The following is a 21,310-nucleotide window of genomic DNA, read 5'->3' as shown; positions in this document are numbered from 1 at the left end:
TATAGTAGTCTCAGACTACATGTATACATATCCTTGGTTTTGATAAACGGAAAGTGATTGATTGATTGACTGATTGGTTTATATTGATTGATTGATTGATTGATTGATTGATTGATTGATTGATTGATTGATTGATTGATTGATTGGTTGATTGATTGATTGATTGATTGATTGATTGATTGAGTTTCATCATTAACGCATTGATTTTGTTTTTCGATTTTTTTTTTAAATATACTATTTATATCCTTGGTTGTGATAAAACGACAAGGGATAAATAAGCACTGATTGATTGATTTTATTGGTTGACACAAAATGGCCTATGCTTTATACATCCTGACTGCCAATATAGTATTTTTTCATGTAAATCTTTCTTCTTTTCTTTGAATTAGCTTCCTATTATTTTGAACATCCATAAGCAGATCAATTCGGTTTACTATAAGCAAGGATTTGCATGTATACATGTATAGTAAAAATCCTTGCTATAAGCCATCCTGTTACCTGTTACCTTCTGTAGATCCCTCCTCTATCAGGAGAACCTGGAGTTCATCCAGTAAAATCCCACTACGGACGTCGCTGAAAGCACCCAAAGTTCAGCGACAAAAGAAATTTCTCTAAAGGGCTATTTCTTTGAAGATAACATTGTGTCAGCTGAATAAATCTTTATTGAATGTCACTCTATATGTTAAATTTAATCAATTCAAAATCGTGTTTTCTTTAAAAAGTGACAAAAAGATAGCTGTATTTTATTATTATCATTTTTCGATTAACGGTTTCTGCAGTGTGCTAATGTTGATGGCGGAAGTGAATCTCACCTGTATTGTGGGAAATTATTAGGCACGAAATTCAAATAGCATGGCTACAAATGATGACAGCCTGCTGGATAGTCCTAGATTTTCAGGCTTTCAAAGATCGATTCCATGGAGAGCGTCAAAAGCTCATATTGGTAAAATTCTGCACAAAATATTTACTCGCGTCACGGTCAGGAATTTATATCCTCTCCTGAAAAACTGACCTCAGGCTCAAGGCCTGTCAAGGGACGCTTCTTTTGGTGAAACTTTATCACTATCAGTTTCCTCGACAGTTTCCTGAACAGTTATTCTCTTTTGTCCAATTATAGCATTGCATAATTGATATGATTTCTGTGACATAATTATATTACATTAAAAAGAAAAGAAAATCTCGAGAAATGTAGATAGCAGTCCCCCCTTTTTTCTAACTATCATCCGCTATTCTGTAGCACACAACAAGCATGAGCAGACAGTTTTTCTCTTTCTATGTTGTGATGTTTTACTATTGTTTCAGAAAGGGGAGAAGGTTTGGTACCATTAAAACGTTTAATCCCACTGCAAATGTTTGCACCTGTCCTAAGTCAGGAATCTGATAAATGAGGGTAGTAATAGGGGTACGGCCAAATGACGTTAACGGTAATTTTTAGTGCATAACGATAAAAGTACACTTTCTTTTAGACAATAAAAAAATCAGCTGAATTTGACGAATCGCGCTAATTTTTTCCAAAAATAAGGGAAACAATAATAAGGATATTTTGACGAATCACGGTAACATTATAACCAATTTGACGCTAATGGTAGCGTAAAATGACCCTTTGAAGCCTGATGGTAAAGGGTATTACTACCCTCATGAACAGTCATGAATTCGTCAAAATTCGTCAAATGCGTAGGAAAAATATATAGTTCCTTACATTTTCTACATTAATTACATAAAAAAAAAGCCATTTGCCAATGTAATAAAAAGTATAACTAATCGCCGTATTTGAATATCAAAAATAAGACAACTTGTGACCGAATGCCGCTATGGATTAAACTCGTGCGCAGGCGATTAGTTATACTATAAATCTTCCTATATCTCTGTAGCTTTAAAACTCATCGGATGAGATAATCGTTTAATAGTTTAGAACTCACTTATTTTCATACTGTATTTGGTCTTTATTACTTTGACTTTTCAAATTTAAGCGTCACTGAAGACTGAAATATTTTGTATAAACTGGACACTAATACATTTTTGTACATGTATCATCATTTATAGCAAAAGTTTGAAAGTAATATGAATCTAATTTCTTTTCGTTGTTCTATTAGGTCATGGAGACTAAAATTTTAAATTGTTTTGCAATCAAATATCTTCTTTGTTTTGTTGGATTTGCCATTGCCAAAAATGACGTATCAGGACTCCCCCTTCAAAAACCTTAGTGAGAACCCTGAGGATATGTAACCAAGGTTATTTTTTTCATGGTCAAATTCTAACCTGGTATAGTATACATGTACATAAGTTAGGCTGTTAGTTCAATTTCAGGGCCTTTTTATGATGTTATTAACTGACTATGCTTGATCGGCTTTGCTCATTGTTGAATGCAGTATGTATGGTGACCTACAATTGTTAATTTCTGTGTCATTTGGTCTTTTGTGAAGAGTTGTCTCATCTTCTTTTTCATATGTAAGCAATGGATCAGCTGCATTTGATGTTTGTTATGATTGTTAGGTGTACGTCATGTCTATCCAGCAGATATTATAAGCAAATATGTCAATTCAATTTGGAGTATCATACGGCCATAGCATGAACTTAAATATGTTTGATGGCTCATTCCTAGAATTCACATACATTGTGTGGTCATTGTATCATGTGGTAAATTGAAATTCTTAGGGTGGCTAGTTCTGTACAAAGAGAGATTTTATTTTCTGTAATTTTCTATACCCTGAAAGAAAAAAACCTTAGTGATGTTGCTTCTCAAGGCAAGTTCTATGAAAATGAATTTCTTTACATACATGTAGAAACTCTAGTAAGTTTTTACACTTTATCCCATAATTATCTGCACTTCAAATCAGCACAAATGGATAAGCTTAGGCACTTGTTAAAAATTGAAACATGTCCAATATCACAGCACAGAGTTTTGGTTTACATACATGTACATGTATATATGTGTCGTGTACAAGTTGCGATTTTGTACAGGTTATAACATGTACAAAAATATTGTACATGTTATAACTTGTATAATGCAAAAATACAAGTTATAACATGTACAAAAGTACCTCATACATGTTATAACCTGTACAAAATATTGCTTAAAAATGGTTTTTAACTTGTACAAAATTTTAAATAAATCTTAATGAAGTAAAATATACATTTAAATTCACCAATGCATAACATGCATAAAGAACAACAATAAATAGGCCAGAACATGTCTTTTTCTGTAGAGGACAATGATCAAAAAGTTTCAGAAATATATGTTTCATGACTTATGTTGGCAAAATGTGTTTTCGTGTAATTGTATGTTTTATATCCATTATGGCTTAAATAAGTGTGAAACTATTTACTAAAAGCTTGCATTCCTCAATGACAATTACATTAGATACTAGTAATTAATTCTTCCAAAAAAATTTAAGAACGATTCCTAATAATTTTGGGAAATACTCCTCCCTCTCGTTTTTATAGCATGCAAAGACTAAAACAATGTGTTAAATGCTTACCATGTAAAAGCAAGAGAGAGAGAGGAAATAGTTTTCATCGGACCACGCTTCATTATCAATATCTTTGGATCTACTCTTCAACATTTTTGGCCTTCAGCATGACTTATGTAAATTTATAACTCAATTTTTGTTTATAAACTATAAGATCATTGCATGAGGCAAATGTCATTTTGATGTTTTAAATATATATCCTCTACTTTGAAAGCATTTATTGCTCCATGGGCGGGTTGTTGTCTTTTAGACACATACCCCGTTTCAATTCCCAATTTTATTTGTAGACACATCTATTCTGGCTATCCTCTTATGTCTTTTAGTGTCAACTAGAATGAAAGTATTTTACTATTTCCTTCAAAGTGGACACTCACAATTATAATTCATCAAATAAAGATATGTCCATAGATAGTCATAAGAGGATCATAAGACATGTCCTAAGATATATCTTATGACAGGTCTTAGGAATGCTTTGTAATACTGACCCCTGGGCATTAACTGTCTCAAAAAAGGAAAAAACACACTAACATGAAGGAATAATAAATAAGTTATGAAAATGTTGTTGAGGTCGATATCATCTGTTGCGATAATAGAAAAATATCCTTATTTTTCGATTTTGTACAAGTTAAAACCATTTTTAAGCAATATTTTGTACAGGTTATAACATGTATGAGGTACTTTTGTACATGTTATAACTTGTATTTTTGCATTATACAAGTTATAACATGTACAATATTTTTGTACATGTTATAACCTGTACAAAATCGCAACTTGTACACGACATATGCATATTATTTTTGGGTACCTCAAACTCAATCTTAGTTGCATTAGGGACATGGACCAAACTGGCTCTGTATACTGAATTATTGCCTTTACATGACATTTTTTTTACCAAAAGAGTTTTTGCCCATTATTTAAAGAAGGATAATGATTAGACAGAACTTGTAAACATCACGCTTAATCACCAATACAAGATCTACATGAATGCTATTAAATGGATAGAAACCATTTATTGATTTTTTTATAAGAGCAAATTTTTATGTTTACTTATTATGTTGTAACATGCATTGATAAACAGATATAGAAAATGTTTTTAAAAAATGTGTGAAGTTTAAAATTTCAACTTTAACAACAAATATGATGTGCATGGGTGGGACTTATGCCACCATGAGACTACTATAACACAAATCTCTGTGTTATAGTAGTCTCAGTGCCACCCAAAGAAAAATAACCTTATTGTTACAGACTATATGTAAAGTGCAGTTAAATGGCTATGATATTTTGGGTGAAATATGAAGGTATTGCCAAGGCAATCAAGACTAAACCTCTATGTTGCATTGACAAGTCTTGTCATGGCAAGCAAGAATGTATATGGTTTTGGGATGACACCTACAAAATTATTTTACTTAAAGGCCTTCCAGGTTATTTGCAATTATATGCCAGATATCAAAAGCCTATAAATAAGGATAAAAAATTTGATCTAGACATGAGCATGTATGGGAAAAAAAAAATTATAAACGTGAGGTCATAGATTAAGGTCACATGAATGTCATGATGATAAGCAGTATGCAACACTTTCTTATGTTAAAAAATCCCACAATAAGCCTTCACATTAAATATTGAAAACCAGTGTCAAAATAAAATGCAGGAAAAAGGGGAAGAATCGCTGCTCTGTCAGGTTGTCTCCCCTTTCCCTCCAAAACGTTAGTAATTTTAATATCGGGGGACTGCCATCTTTCACTTGGGGACTACTCTGACTCGCTTATATTGTATACGGGGATTCTAACTTCTTTCGGAGAATCTGGGGAATACCATAGCTCACTCAGGTCTAGGTTATACCTTCTTCTGGTGTGTCCCTCATCTCGGACACTTTCTCCTTTCGAGGCCCGGCGCTGGTGAATAAAATACAATGATGTTTCAATTATTTATTCCAAACAGTTATCTACATTTAAGTGTGATATGTGATCAATTGATCTAAATAGTAAACTTTGTTTTAACTTATTTGTTTTAATGAAAATCTTTTATAAATTTATGATAAGTTTTAAATACGAAACTAAGTTATTAAATCAGAAGATAAATTCTTACTTTTAAAATTCAATTGAAAATAGTTTTCACTTAAACAATTTACATACCTGGTGAATAAAATACAATGATGTTTCAATTATTTATTCCAAACAGTTATCTACATTTAAGTGTGATATGTGATGTTGGGAGGTTGCGGTCTTCCCTTTTTAACCCCAACATCACGTGCTGATTGGAATTATTTTATTCACCTATGAAATTTAAGCGTCAATTTTGAATTTTCTAAAGTTACTTTTTATTGGTTAACTATTCTCTTTTTATGTTATAAGATTTATATGATTGACATATATTTTATTTAGTTACGTAAAAGCAACTAAAGGATTATCAAAATCTTTACTTACTTTACAGAATTATTAAATGGACAATAGAAACACTTTAGACTTATTTTCCTACGGCAAATTACATACATTTTTATTCTTTTAAAAGATGACAGTTTATTTAATTTATTTCTCAACGTCAGATTAATAGCTATGATCAAAAGAACTCTAGAAATGAGATTTACTATATTATTTATAAAAAGACGAAACTATTTATAACTTAATCTTACGTCACCTACTTTGTCTTGGAGCTTTAGCAATGCAATTTAATTCAATTTTATTTATTTAATAGTTTATTTATCTAAGTTTACTTTATTTTATTTTCCTTTTCCAACATACAATTTTCCATCATTATAAAAAGATAAAAAAAAAAAGGTAATGGCCCAGACAATTCAATGTTCAACAGCTTGTAAATGACACTTAAGTCTATAAAAAATGATGCCGTATCATATCTTACAAGCAGGCTTCATTGTGTTTCAGACAGATATAATCCATGCCCCTTTAGAAATGCTTTTCACAGAGAATTATTCTTCCTAAACCAAAATGTAATTTTAGGAATAAAACAAGTATAAAATTTAGACTTTTCATATCAGAGATTAGTTAAGTGGAATTAGTGAAAAGACATCATTAGAAGCATATCATTCACATGGTTGTATTCTTGTTTTTCAACAAAGTTTAAAAACATTATTGCCATTATCTCAAATTTTTCAAATGCAGTTTTGTATATTTTTTCTGTCATCAAATTGATATCTTATCACTGCTTTTGTATGGCAGTATGAATTGCTATACTATATTGTCTTTTTCTGGTTTAATTGATAAAACCTAAACTTTTGCTGATAAATGATAACACTTAGAACTATGTAAACATGGTAAATATAGATACTAACAAATGCAAAAGAACAGATCATTACTGAAATCACCCTGTTGATAACAATGTTAATTATTAGAATAAATAAAATGGGGTATGATTGCTATAAATGAGAACTAGCCACCAAAGTTCGAATGAAGTGGATAAAAGCACAATTGTAGGCAACTAAACAAACTTCAACAATGGAAAAAAAAACATATGGTATACAAACTATACATACATGACAATCAGACATAGTCAGCTATAAAAGGCCATGACATGAAAAAATATAAAACACTGCACTAGAAATAAAACTAAGGGCCTAATTTATATTAAAAAAATTAATAAAAACAAATGGACAGACATGTACATGAATCTATGAACTATGAACAGGCTTCTGACTTCTAGCAGGCTCATAAAGAATGTGGCTTTGTTAAACAGGTTAAAAGGTGACCACCCTTCTTTAACCTGGGAAAGTGCATGGTGTAACATTACAACATAAGATTTTGAACATAATAAACATCTGACAAAAAAACAGATTGATGTGTATCTATACATCCCTCACAACAATAAATTAAAGACACAATAATGATTAGGCATTTTTCTGTAGGTTTTGTTCTGATCTTCAAAGATTGATATCCAAGATAAAAAAAGATAATCATGATAATATAAGCAGCATATTCTCCAAGGAATCACTTCATCAAATCTCAGAATGATGAGTTTGTCCTGCATATCATGTAGGCCAAAATTCTTAAAATTCTTAAATCATTGTAAATTGCAACTTGATACTTGACCAAAAAATATACTTTATATATACATTATTGAGCTCTTTAGTTCATAAGTAAGATGATCAAATTTACTCAGTTTTAGTAGATATTTTTCAAGCTCAATTTTTTTTTGCTCTATTCAGTATTCAAAGGTGAAGTTTACATTTCATAAAATTTACCCATATCACTTTACCAAGTAATTTATCTGAAGGATGTATTTGTTATTCATTGTTGAAGGCTGTACATTGACCTATATTTACATTGACCTATATTTGTCTACATCGTTTGGATAATTGTGACTTACTTTTATCATCTACAATTATAGCCTATCTTCTTATTAGGCAATTTCAATTAGATTTGTAGTTTGAACGACTGTTATACTCTCATCAATTTTAATCATTTCAGTTATATATTATTTTTATTATTATTATTTATAGTATTACTAATCTCCATATTTGAATATCAAAAAATAAGACAACGCGTGACCGAACGACGCAAGGATTAATCGAGTGCGCAGCACGAGTTTAATCCATAGTGGCGTTTGGTCACAAGTTGTCTTATTTTTTATATTCAAATACGGCGATTAGTTATACTTTTTATTACATTGTCAAATGGCTTTTTTTTTATGAAATTAATGTAGAAAATGTAAGGGACTATATGTTTTTCCTACGCATTTACAATTTGTTTTGATCCGACGTTATCGACGTCTTGACAACGCCTATTGTTGTATGACGTCAGAGAGTGAAATAACCACGTTTATTTCACATGTAAAATTATCGGTTTTTATTTAACTTGGAAATCAATGTAATTTATTGCAACCAATGTAATAATATACAGTATTTATAACAGCGCATTATATAATATTAAAATTATCCTAAGCGCTTTATAACATATATCCATTCACATACATGTATATACAATGTTTAAATATTAACAATAAAATATGAAAGCCCACGTACAAAACTTCTAAAAAAAACAGATTTTAATAATATAGCATTGTTAAACAATAAAATTTATATAAAATGTGCATGATAAAATTTGGGAGATATTGAATCCTTACCAATAATGAAAGTTAAAACTTCAAAAATATTTGCTAAAAAAAAAATCTAAAATAACCAATGAAAGTAAGTTAAAAATTCAAAAATAAAGTAATTGCTTAAAAATTCAAAAAAATTACAATGATATAGAAATATTTAAATAACTATGAAAAGCATTTCTAAATAAATGAGTTTTTAGGTTTTTCATAAAAATGGTCACACAATGAATGTTCCATAAATCATTCCACAGAACGGCTGCTGCTTTGTTGAATCTTCTTTCCCCATATGTTTTAGTTCTTACATGTGGCATTGTTCAGTTGTTAAAATCATGGAATTTTCATATCTAAGTGCTCACATTGATTTATATATTTGAACAAGTTCTTGTAGGTAGACCGGTGCCTCCTCGTGCAAAGCCTTTAACACATACACAAGAAGTTTATACTGGCATCGATATGTTATGGGCAGCAAATGGAGAGACTTGAGGATTGGTGTTATGTGGTCGTACTTCCTCTTCCTTGTAATGACCTTCGCTGCTGTGTTTTTGACTCGTTGTAATCTTTGAATAGATGTTGCTGCGATTCTATACAGTAATGCACATGATGCATTCCCATAATCTAGACGAGAGGTTACAAGAGAGCATACTAACATTTTGCATGCTTCTTCGGTAATAAATGGTCGAATTCATCCAATGTTTCTGATCTGATTAAAACATGATTTTGAAACAGCACTAATTTGTTTGTCCATTGTCAATGTTTTCTCAAAATAAATGCCTATTGGCAGTGTTAAACTGTAGACAATGTGGCATCAAACCACATTACCAATTGTAGGTCAATAACAATAAAAAAAGACACAAAATAATCACTTGAAAAACAAAGCTTATAAGTTAGGCAAATGAAGCTCAAATTCAGAATTAACCATAAAAACAATTAAAAGATAATAACTTCATTGAAAGAGAAGCAAGGTGTTTAAAGTGTTTATTGCATGTCACAATAAGTTGAAGACAGAATAGAAAGTTGTTTAAAAACTTATATGGAAATTGTTTGGTTTATAGCATTTATAAAAAAAAATGTCACTTATTTAATTTAAATTACAAGTTTGATCACAGGAACAAATAATTGATTTTATGAGACATCTTGATTTCTTGAAATATCTAAAAATAAAAATAATATTAAAGTCTACTTTATATAATGTAACTAAATAGAATTTCCTTGTGAAGTGTAGAAAAAAAAATAACTTCTTTTTTTTTTTAAACAATATTGTTAGAGGAAATAATTAAAACCCTGCATAATCATGTATTTACAAGTTGACTAATTTGATGACACTTATGGTAATTGTAGTGATTAGATAATAACATTGTAATAACTTCTGTTTTCACACCTGTCCAATACACCAGGTATTGGCTTGTATTGTCTGTCACAGGATACAGGTAATTATACAGAATATGTTTATTGTCAAACAAACAGTGGCACCTTCTGGCTCTAATATACAAACATTGTTTAAGGTGATAAAATTGTCCTAACAGAACATCAATTTTAACACCAGTTAGACCCCTCTCAATACTCAGGTGACAAAATGTTTCCTGTCTCTACCTTTATATATAAAGAAAATTTAAATTTATATCATTGTAAAAAGATTAAGAGAGACACTAAGATATTCACTAGATTATTTATATATTATATATACAACACAAGTTACAGTATGGTGCAGTCCATTCTTCAAGGTATTATATTTTTTATATCTTAGATAACTTATCAGTATTTTCATTGAAAAAGAGTTGAGTTAGAAAGAAAAAAACACAATTAATAAAAAAAATAATGGTAAAAATGGGAGGTTTAAATATTATAACAAAAATGATTTATTTACTTAAACAATAATTACTTTAGTTAAGTGAATACATTTATTTTTTAAATATTAATCAATATAAAAAATATTGAATATTGTAACTATTAATTGATATGCATAAATATTATATTTTCATTATTTAGAAAAAATGCTTACTGTAAATATGGATATCCAAATTAAAAACAATAAATACTTACTAAATTTGAAGACTAAAACTTACAAGCAAACAAATAAAATGTTTGAGAAGAACATTTTAAATTAAATACTTATAACTTAAAAATAGAAAACTACTCTTCTTGAGTAAAGATTTTTTTAAATAAACAATAAAAACCAATCAAGAAATAATTAGTTATTAAAGTACCTAGGCACACTTTTTTAATTAATGTATTATCTTAATACAACAGTCTGTTGACCCAAGCCTTATACCTCTTTGTTTTTATTACAAAGTCCTCTAAAAGAGAAAATACTCTTGAAGTAAAGTAAATGTTGTTTTAACTATTAAAACTGTGAAAGATTGTAAGTTTACTCAAAATGGTATATAAATAGGTGTCTTGCATTAGTCTAGACATTCATTCAAATCCTTCTAACATTTTACAAAGATATTTCAAATCATTCATATTCTTCAACATGACTAGAACTACAGGCAATGTGTCTCTCAATGCTCCTGGTCTCATCAATGCTTCAAGAAGAGGTAAAGAAATGGGTTAAATTTGACTTTAAAATTTCATGTTAAAGTTAAGAGTAAACTAAGAACTTCAAATTTCAAATTTCGATAATACCTGTTAATTCCTACAAATAAATAACTGCAATCCTTAATGTTTATCAAAATACAATAACAGTAATTTTCACCCTAAAGTATAATATTTTGCAGCTTTATTAGAAAAAACTTATTTTACTTCTCATCAATCTTGTCTTCCTTTGTGCCTATATCTGTAACATAGAACTATATGATCAGAATATAATTTATTTTTTTATAGATTATTGATATGATGTCAAATCCCTTTATGGCTATTCACAATGTTATAAATCTGTCATTATCTTGATTATAGTAAAAAAAAATATATGCATTAGGTCTACAATTTTGCAATAATTTATGAATATAATTACTATCTTATTTTGTATCTTTCAGGTCCATTTAGGGCAACACAGATATGGAACGAGATCATTGACCACCTCAAGGCTCGTGTAGAGCTGAAACGTCGTCGTATGAAGATGAAGACCTACGAGAACTGCTTCACTGGCCAAGATGCTGTAGACAATGTACTTACCTACCTCCTTAGTGAGAGGAACACCTTCAGTTCAGACCTCTCCAGAGAAAAGGCTATTAAGGTATGTCTTTGTACTATGTTTAAAATAATCTGGGTTAGAAGGACTGTGCTAGAAATAAAATTCTGTATCACATTAAACACTTTCTAAAAATATATGTACTTATTTTGATGCAAGGTTGAAACATATACTATTCTGAAGATAAATAAGAATGCACATCCTTACCACAAAATGTGTCAGTTGATATAAAAGATTTGGATATAATTCAAAGAAATGCCTCTAAAACTTTTTACAATTTCTATAAAAATATGTTTGTACACATGGAATAGTTACAAAAGCAGTATTATGTATGTCAAATTTAGAAAAAAAACATGCAGGAGTATATATGAAAAAAAGAATGATACATATGTGAAAACAAAAATTTTACACTTTTTTAAGGCTTTTAATTCTATTTCTAAGCAATGAAATAATTCTGAAGCCTAATTTCCAGATAAGTTATATTTATATATAAAAAGAGGAGTTATCTCTCTTTGTAGGCTTAACAGCTTTTAATGTTGATCAAAGTAAAGTTTATTAAAAATGATAGGAAAAAATGAAAAATAAATTTATAGTTTTTAAAATATACGATATGACATTTAAAAACGAATAACATGTACAATATATTCAATAATAACTATAAACATGTGTATAATTTTATCTCATATATCAAAAAATCTAGTCAGACTTGAAATTATAACTATTTTTTTCTTTTATTTTGCAGCTTTGCCAGTCTTTGATGGATCGTCAGGTGTTTTCACCAGTCAGTTCCCGTAACAGTGAGGTGAAGAAGTCCTTCGATGACAGTCAGCATAAGTTATACAGATTTGTTGGTTCTGACACAGAAAGTGAGACCAGTTCTACCATAGCTGAGTCCTCAGACGAAGACCAAGAGTGCTCCATCATGGAGGATGCTAGACGTAAAGACTTGAGTTTAAGGTAAGTCAAATTTTTATTGTTTATAGATATACATGTATAAGGAGATGTGGTATGAGTGCCAATGAGACAAATCTCCATCCAGGTCACAATTTGTAAAAGTAAACCATTATAGGTCAAAGTGGTCTTCAACACGGAGCCTTTGCTTACACTGAACAGCAAGCTATAAAGGGCCCCAAAAATAACTATTGTAAAACCATTCAAACAAGAAATCCAACAGTCTTAATATATATAAAAAAAGTGAAACAGTTATGAACCACATCAACAAAAGACAACTACTGAACATCAGATTCCTATAATATGCATATTTAAGATGAGAACATCGTTAAAAAGAAAATCAGTGAAATTATAAAAAAAAGTTGTCAGACTTATGTAAAAAATTATCGAATTAAAAGATAAGTTTAACTTTGAAAATAAGTATTTTTTTCTTGTATGATATCTGATAGTAAAATTTTTTTACAAACACTACATGTGTGATGTTCTTGAATTTTAAGTTTCTAAATACCAATCTTTATTTTAAGTATGAAGTTTCTTTAATAATGCTGGAAATCAAATATTTACAGCTACATGTATATTGATATATTCATTGACAATTGAACTGAAAGATTTTTCAATAAAATCCAACAAAATTTCATGAGCATTGTAAAATTTCATGTTAACAAAACATTGATTAAATCCGCTTCTCACAATTGGACAATCTATATTAAACTTGACAGAAATATTTATGTTAGATATTATGTGTACATTTTCATTATATATTAATTTACTTTTTAGAATCAACCCAGACATGGAGCCAGACTTGATAGCCGATGTCTTGTGTAACCCAATAGCTGTCAACAAACAGGGACAAGTTCTCCAAGAAATCGTCAACCTCCAGATGTCACTCAAGTCTCGCAGTCGTAGCTCACTCAAGGCAGACAACTCACTCATAGAACGTAGTAGGCTGAAAGTAAAGACAGACTTTTCTCCTGATGGTAAATACTTTTTATATAAATCTTTATCACTAAACAAACTATCATATATATAATTTCACAAGATACAGGGTAGATGTATAGCGACAATATCCCAATATATATTCCATATAAAAAATAAACAATTGTTGCTATGACTTCATCGCATAGGATTTTCAGCTGATTACAAAAAATGATAAATACTTAAAAATATACTCTGGAAGTATAAAACGAATACAACAATGGACTCTTTAGACAGACACTTAAAAAAGACTGACTGATTAATATATGCATGTCGAGCTTATGCATCATGAAACTCTATTGCCTATTTATAGCAATTGATAAAATGATATTTTTTGTATTCATGTTTAAGACAGTTATTCTTATATGAACTGATCAATTAAAACAAATTATCTATGGGGAAAAGACTATGCAATTAAAAAACAAATGTCTGAATAGATTTGAGTACTAGTATTAATTTTTGTAATGTCTTTCATTTTCTTTTTTTCAAAGGAACTTTTGTTTCTACTTGTAAATACTATGAAATGTATTAATGATTTTTTTCAGCAGATTTATTTACTTTAAATATTTTTTAATACACCCTCCCTATAGTATTTTAATATAGTTATTTATATTACAGCTTTAGAAGACCTTTGGAAGGAGGTTGCTCTCTGCCAGTTACTCACCATTGTAGATCTTCCATTCCTTGACGGTCTCCTCAACGAAGAAAAGTCTACCAAGAAACAGGTCCGCCAGAACCTCATCATCTCCAACGTAGTCTCCAAGCACTGGAACATCCCACTCACAGGTGTCAAGGACCCGTTTATGAAGACAGCCCTCAACTGTATAGAGTGCCTACCTAACGGTATCTCTGTGTTAGAGAAAGACTTTGTACGTGAAGCAACACCAGGTTCCAAGGTTCAGTCCTGCTACGTTCTCAGCGAGCATTACACCAACGTTGACGAGCCGCTTCTACCAGAGAGCTTCATTGATCTTCACCTTGCCATTCTGAACCTAGTACTACAACAGAAAGAACAGACTGCCATCGAAGCCCTTCGTCTCGACATGATCCTGTTACCATGGCACACACGTGAGGAGCTCCACCGTCTGCTAAAGTTTATGTCTGCTGCTTCTGAAGAGTCCATTCAGATTGATGCTAAGGTATGTAGAAATAACATTGTAGATTAAGGTTAGATAATAGATAAAAAAAAAAAGAAGATATGGTATGATTGCAGATGAGACAACTTTCCACAAGAGACCAAATGACAGAGAAATTTACATCTAAAGGTCGCTGTACGGCCTTCAACAATCAGCACATTAACTGAATATAATGAAATAAATTTATACAAAGAGATGAGTGAATTTCTTAAGCTCAATGCATTGAATATAATATAATTTGATATGCTAATTAACAAAATTAAATAATTTTTTTTTTTAAATGGACAAAAAATATTATATGCTATTAGATCATTTACCTACCAAGAATATCAAATATTTTTTTGAGATTTTAAAAAAGTCACCTAAATAATGTTAGTTGAGTTTATACTATAATGACTACCTTACAAAATGATGGTGATATAGCAATGTTTATATTTTTTTTTATCAATTTCAGGAAAACAACGAGACCCTTATGTTGATAACCTTCACTGACGCCATCCTGAAGCACAAGGTCGTTGCCAACAAGTTAGCCAGGATCCTCATCCTCTTTATGGTACAGAATGTCAAGGCCATCTTCACCATACCCAAGGAGATCCGTGACCGTGTCAACTCTAGAATCGACGACCTTAAGACAGGGGAAATCTCACCAGTCAGAGGTAATTATGTGTTCTTTTTATTTGTGAATATAAACAGGATAATTGTACGTATAAAAATTAATTGCATTTCTTCTTATTAAAAAAATGAAAATAAAAAATACAAAGTAAATATGAAAAGGGAGGAATTGAAAACAGTAAAAATAATTATTTTTAAATCTTCAATAAATCTACAACAAAATTTCAAACATCATATGATAGAATTGAGTTCAGTATAAATACAATTTCTACTGAGAGCTTCACTGTTTACCCATTGTATTTGAAAATAGGCATCAGTTGTACTCAGTTGACAATCAGAATAGTTCTTAATAAAAAGGGATATTTATTTTACTTTATTATAATGATTTCTAATCTTAATCTTATAATAAAAACCTTTTTTCATGATTTGTAATGTTTATCTTTTGTTCTTCAGATAATACCTACTGTACCCAGGTGACAGTTGTTGAGTACCAGAAACAGTCTGAGGTCTGCACCGAGAATGCTCTTGTCCAGATGATGAACTCCATCCTTGACGACACCAATCTTCATCTGAAAGACAAGAAACAGCGTCTACGACAGTTCCAGAAACATCATCCAGACCTCTACAACAAACACTTCAGCGGCATGCTGTGAATATTCTCTAGTGTAATTGTGAACTTGTGCTCTAAACACTCTCCTCTCATACAGAAACAGTGCAATAATTGTATAATATTGTCTCCAAGACATTAATTTATTTGCAAATTGTATATAATACTCATAATTGTATAGAATTTTATTTGTAAATATTGGTTATATGACTGATTTATTAGATGATCTTGTTGTTTTCTGACAAATGTTTCTATTTTAAAGTGCCAAAATTTATTTGAACCATAATCAGTTTAGTTGCTAAGCAACAGTTTTGTGAATAAAACGTTGTAAATATTTGATATTATGATATTACATGATAAATGATATAATCAAATAAAATACCTCATTAGAAATTCTGTGTTTTTTTATCTTTGCTCAATTGAATGCTGTCATTACCGTCATTTTCAGTACAATATTACAAAATTTTCATTGTTGACAACCAATGTCAGGTCAAGGTCAAATTTTGTTCTGGTCTTAACCAATTGTAATGGAAGAGGCATTAGTGTTGCTTTCAAAATTTGTGTCTTTCCATCAACAGTAGTTTTGGTGCTTTAGCATTTGTTAATTTTCATCTGAAAACTAGACAGACCTAAAATTATATTTTTCCTGTTTCCCTGAAATTTTTACATTGCTATCTTTAACAAAATACAAACTACATAAATATTTCAAGCTCTGAATTTCTTTTTGGCCAAATGAATACATTGTATGGAGGCTGTTAACATTCTATTATTTACACTGAAAACACTGAGGTAAACATACAATAAAAAAATATTGAACAGCAATTACCTCAATGAAATATTATCAACAAAAAACAAAAACAGATACTAGTAAAACAATAACAACTATCAAATAATGCATGCAAATACTTAAAGAAAGCCATACTAAGCTGTTATTAAAAGCTCTTTTGTTGACTGTTCTAGGAGAAAATCTCATGTATCTAAATGATAAGCATTGCATAAAAACAACCTGTTCAACACCAGATTATACAGGAACAAATTATCAAGAAAGATTTGGAAGGACAATCCCTAAACTTTTTTCTTTATGAATAATACATGAGTGCACATGCTGAAAGGCTTCTCCTTCTTTTAAACACATTGATATGATGTCCTAATTACTATAACTGTCACATAACCTAAACATAATCGAAGAAATTGAGGTCGAGATCAGATAAATCAAACAAGATATGCATGTACACCTAACAATCATTCGGTACTCTAAATATAATTGATCATTGCTTATAGTTTGTAAGAAACAGACTTAACCAAGACAACTAAACATTTACCAATGAACCATGAAAATGAGGTCAAGGGCAGACGAACCATGCCAGGCAGACATGACACCTTACAATGAATATATGCATTAAATATAATCGCCCTTTTGCTTATCGTATCTAAGAAACAACTTGACCAATGAACCACAAAAAATGAAGTCACGGTCAGATGATACCTGCCAGACAGATATATAAAACTAACAATCTTTCCATACAACAAATATACTAGTAGTTGACCTATTGCTAATAAGATAATCAGACCAAAACTCAAAAACTTAACACTGATCAATGAACTGTGAAAAATGAGGTGAAGGTCAAACAAAACTTCCAAGATTGATTTGTACATCATAAAATATTTACATTCACGAAATTGTTGACCTACTGTATATAGTATTAACAAAAAAAGGCAAAAACTCAAAAACTTCACTTGGACCATTGGACTATGAAAATGAGGTCAAGGTCAGGTGACACCTGCTTGTTAACATGCACATCTTGTAATCATTCCATACACAAAAAATATAGTAGACCTATTACATACAGTATAAGAACAGACCGAATTTACTTCAACCATTGATCCATGAAAATGAGGTCGAGATCAGGAGGGCATCTGCCAGTTGGACATGTACATCTTGCATACTTCCCATACACTAAATCCTATTGCTTATTGTATCTGTGATATGGATTTGACCACCAAAATTTAACCTTGTTCACTGTTCCATCGAGGGCAAGCGAAAACTGTCTGAATAGCAAGAGTACCTAACAACATACACACATTCCAAATGTAATCATCTATTGCTCATAAGAGAGAAATTAACATTCCAAAACATGTAAACTTTTTAATCGGTAATATATGTCAACGTATGCCAATCAAATCCTGTAAGAAATAAGCTGTAACAAACAGAAAGATGTTTAACACGGAAAATAATCCACAGTAAAAGATCTAGTATAAGTCAATATTGCCGAATTCGTTGGTAACTCTTTAAAACAATGTTTGCCCATATTTCAAATTTGAACAAAGCGTTCCCCTCTTCCACTTTAAAAACCTATTGCAGTATCAATAATTATAACCCACAATTTCCTTTCACAAGATAGCTGCAAATATTACTATCAAATATTACTGCAAATATTACTGCAAATAAATGTAATGTTGAAGTATAATTGTTCTTGTCCCAAGCATTCTTCAAACAGGATTTCGGAGTGTGGCGTCCATTTTGCTCATCTAGGTGTATTTCTCGCGGTGTTGAGCAAGGATCCATTGGTAGCTTTGGGCTATTTTCTGCTCTTTGGTCGGCTTTTTGTTTCTTTGGAACATTACCCGTTTCCATTCTCCGACTGAGTTCTATAGAGTATTCACTGTAACTAATATACAAAAAGGAGATGTGGTGTGATTGCTAATAAGACGGCTATTCAAAATGCCATTATGTGTCCAAATGAAGCGTTTAAAGCAACTAATGATAGCCATACAAACGCCTGGCAGACAGCAACTAAGTAAAATTACATACAGGCTCCTGACCTTTTGGACATGCACACTACATAGATGATGTGACTACAGTAGCCTAGATAAAACATGTCTACAAGCACCCAATATCAGTTGGAAATTGCTTGACTCATATCTGAACGAACCACAGAGAAATCAACTAATATGAAGACAAAACGATGGTATTTTATTCTTAGATGCATGCTTTATGAGATGTTTTCGATCTGATGAGTTAAGCCCTTTTCGACTGATTTTTTTAGTTTGTTGTAATCATGTTATGCTGTTACACTGTTGTCCTAGGTTCGAGGGGTCATGCAAATGTGTTTACCCATACATTTTAAACTGTCCCAAACCAGCAGCTTGTTATCCATTGTGTTGGCGGATCCAGAGAGTGTTCGATGGTTTTGACACCCCCTTCCACCAACCACATTTTTTCGTTAAAAAAGAGGTGGATCATGCGGCGAGCTTTAAATGGTTATCGTTATATCTTATATGTTTTACGCTTATTATTTTATAAATTGAGTTGATGTGTTGTGTTGTTGCATCACGGTGGTCCAAAATTAGGCGGAGGTTTGGGCTGCCTCAATCATGTTTAACCACTCCGTATTCTGTCTGTGCCTCTCCCAAGGGTTATCATTTGTTGCTGTATATCCTATTTGTTTCTTCTTTGAGTATTTTGTAAATATACAGTTTTTTTCGCTTGAGTTGTTTTAGATTTGTTATTTCGAGGACTTTCAGTATAGCTTGCTATATATAGTATACGGTATGTCAGAGGGGAAGGACCGGGGTAAGGGAGACAGGGAGAAAGGAGAAAGGGGTAGAGAAAGGAGAGGAAGGCTGGGAGAAAGGAGAAAAAGTTTGAGAAAAAAAATAAAATATGAAAAAATAAAATATCTCTCTTTTTTCCGGTAAATTAAAAAATAGAATAAGGAGAAGAGGGGTAGGAGATAGGAGAAGAGGGTGGGAAAAGGGAGAAGGGTATCCCCTGTCCTCCCCCTCATATCAAGCTCATTTCAAAGAAGCCTGTGAAGTTCATCGACGATGTTAAACTAGACAAAGTGATGCCTTAGCACTTCACTCTGAATGTATAATAACAAAGTCAATGCATGTAGGCTTTTCTTTGAGATATAATAGTGCCAATAAAATGAATGGCTGGGAGAAGTACATGAAGGGACTTGATCGAAACTTCTGGTAGTAATCCGTAAATCTAATTTGTCAAGATCAAATATTTGTTAATGCCCCATAGCTACTTATTTGTTTGTATCTTTCAATTTACAAGACATAATATTATTCAAAATATATATATCAATTGCTCATTACTTTGTCTTTCTAATTAAATTATAATTAAAAAAAAAAATTAAAAAGCAATAAGGCCTTTCTTACGTAGTGGAAATACCTTAATTAAACCCCATTTGAATAAGTAAGTAAAGTAAGTAAAACTTTATTTGGATTCGGCATATTGACAAACAATACAAACATAAGCTCTAATGAGCTTTTCACCGAATATAAAAACATATGCAATAACAAAGAAAACAAGGCATGCAGCATGCAATAAATAATAAGAAGCAGCACACAAAATTAACTCTAAGCAAATAGATAATACATGTATCTTGCAAAATACCAAAACATATATATGAAGCACTAAAATTTTTTAAAATTTTCTGTTTAAAAATTAATTTTTAAATAATTTATGAATTATAAAGTAAAAAATTTCAAATCTTTCAAATTTTAAAAGGTAAAAAAACAAAATTTTAGTTGCAATGCAGGCTGTTAATGCAACATAAAAAGCATAAATATTGTAACACAACGTTATCTACAGGCAGAGCAAAAACATTCTGTTCCACTCCAGGACTGTACAAGACTCTTAAAATGTGAGAAGCTGTTAACAGTCCTGAAGTGGTCAGGTAAGCTATTCCATAAAGTAGCAGCAGCAAAACTAAAAGATTTTTTTTCCATATGAGGTAGTTCTTACCTGTGGTACATCCAAAATATTGCTGTATCTAAAAGAATATTTAGTGTGTTTAATTTTTATTAAATTTTGTAAACATACAGGAGCCAAATTATTTAAAATAAAAACAAATCTTATTCCTGAATGCCAATTATTTTATTGGAAAAACTATAGAATTAAAACGAATATTAAGAGATAAACTTCGCCACCAAATAAAACGTCCTCTTTCAAACCACGAAAACGATCAATGATTAGTTGTCACGAAAAAAATGTAAATCTTTGTACCTTAAAAACTTTTGTTTGAAAATATATATATTTGCTAAGATATTAAAGAATCCTCTATTTTGGACACGGGAATCACCATCATTCAGTGTCTCCGAAAAAAATATCTATACATACCATTATATCGGAATTAAAAAATTAACAGAGCCAATGTCTGTGACCAGAATATAACATCTAGAAAGGAAAATAATATAAATGAAAATTACGCTATGTCACCCTACACGTATTTCTCTTCAATGTTTGATTTTTGACAATTTTAATAAGCAATCGTATTATTGATTTTAGTCTTAGAGGATTAAGAAAGATAGTAGATCATAGAAGTCCAATGGTTTAAACAGACAACCCCCTCCCCCCCCCCCCCCCCCC

General features: G+C 30.9%; 1 protein-coding gene across 1 annotated transcript; it reads left to right on the top strand.

Annotated features, from left to right (window-relative positions):
* Window positions 1-800: 800 nt before the first annotated feature.
* On the top strand, window positions 801-16,320 carry LOC139490957 (DEP domain-containing protein 7-like). Its single transcript, XM_071278119.1, has 7 exons — window positions 801-943; window positions 11,492-11,691; window positions 12,389-12,603; window positions 13,375-13,574; window positions 14,191-14,711; window positions 15,163-15,364; window positions 15,774-16,320. Exons 1-7 carry the CDS (start codon window positions 853-855, stop codon window positions 15,971-15,973), a joined length of 1,629 nt encoding a protein of 542 aa, XP_071134220.1. The 5' UTR covers window positions 801-852; the 3' UTR covers window positions 15,974-16,320.
* The last annotated feature ends 4,990 nt before the right edge of the window (window positions 16,321-21,310 follow it).

Source organism: Mytilus edulis, chromosome 10, assembly GCF_963676685.1.
Source record: "Mytilus edulis chromosome 10, xbMytEdul2.2, whole genome shotgun sequence".
Lineage (NCBI taxonomy): Eukaryota > Metazoa > Mollusca > Bivalvia > Mytilida > Mytilidae > Mytilus > Mytilus edulis.
Note: the sequence above shows the minus strand (reverse complement) of the source record. Positions and strands in the feature narration are given on the sequence as shown.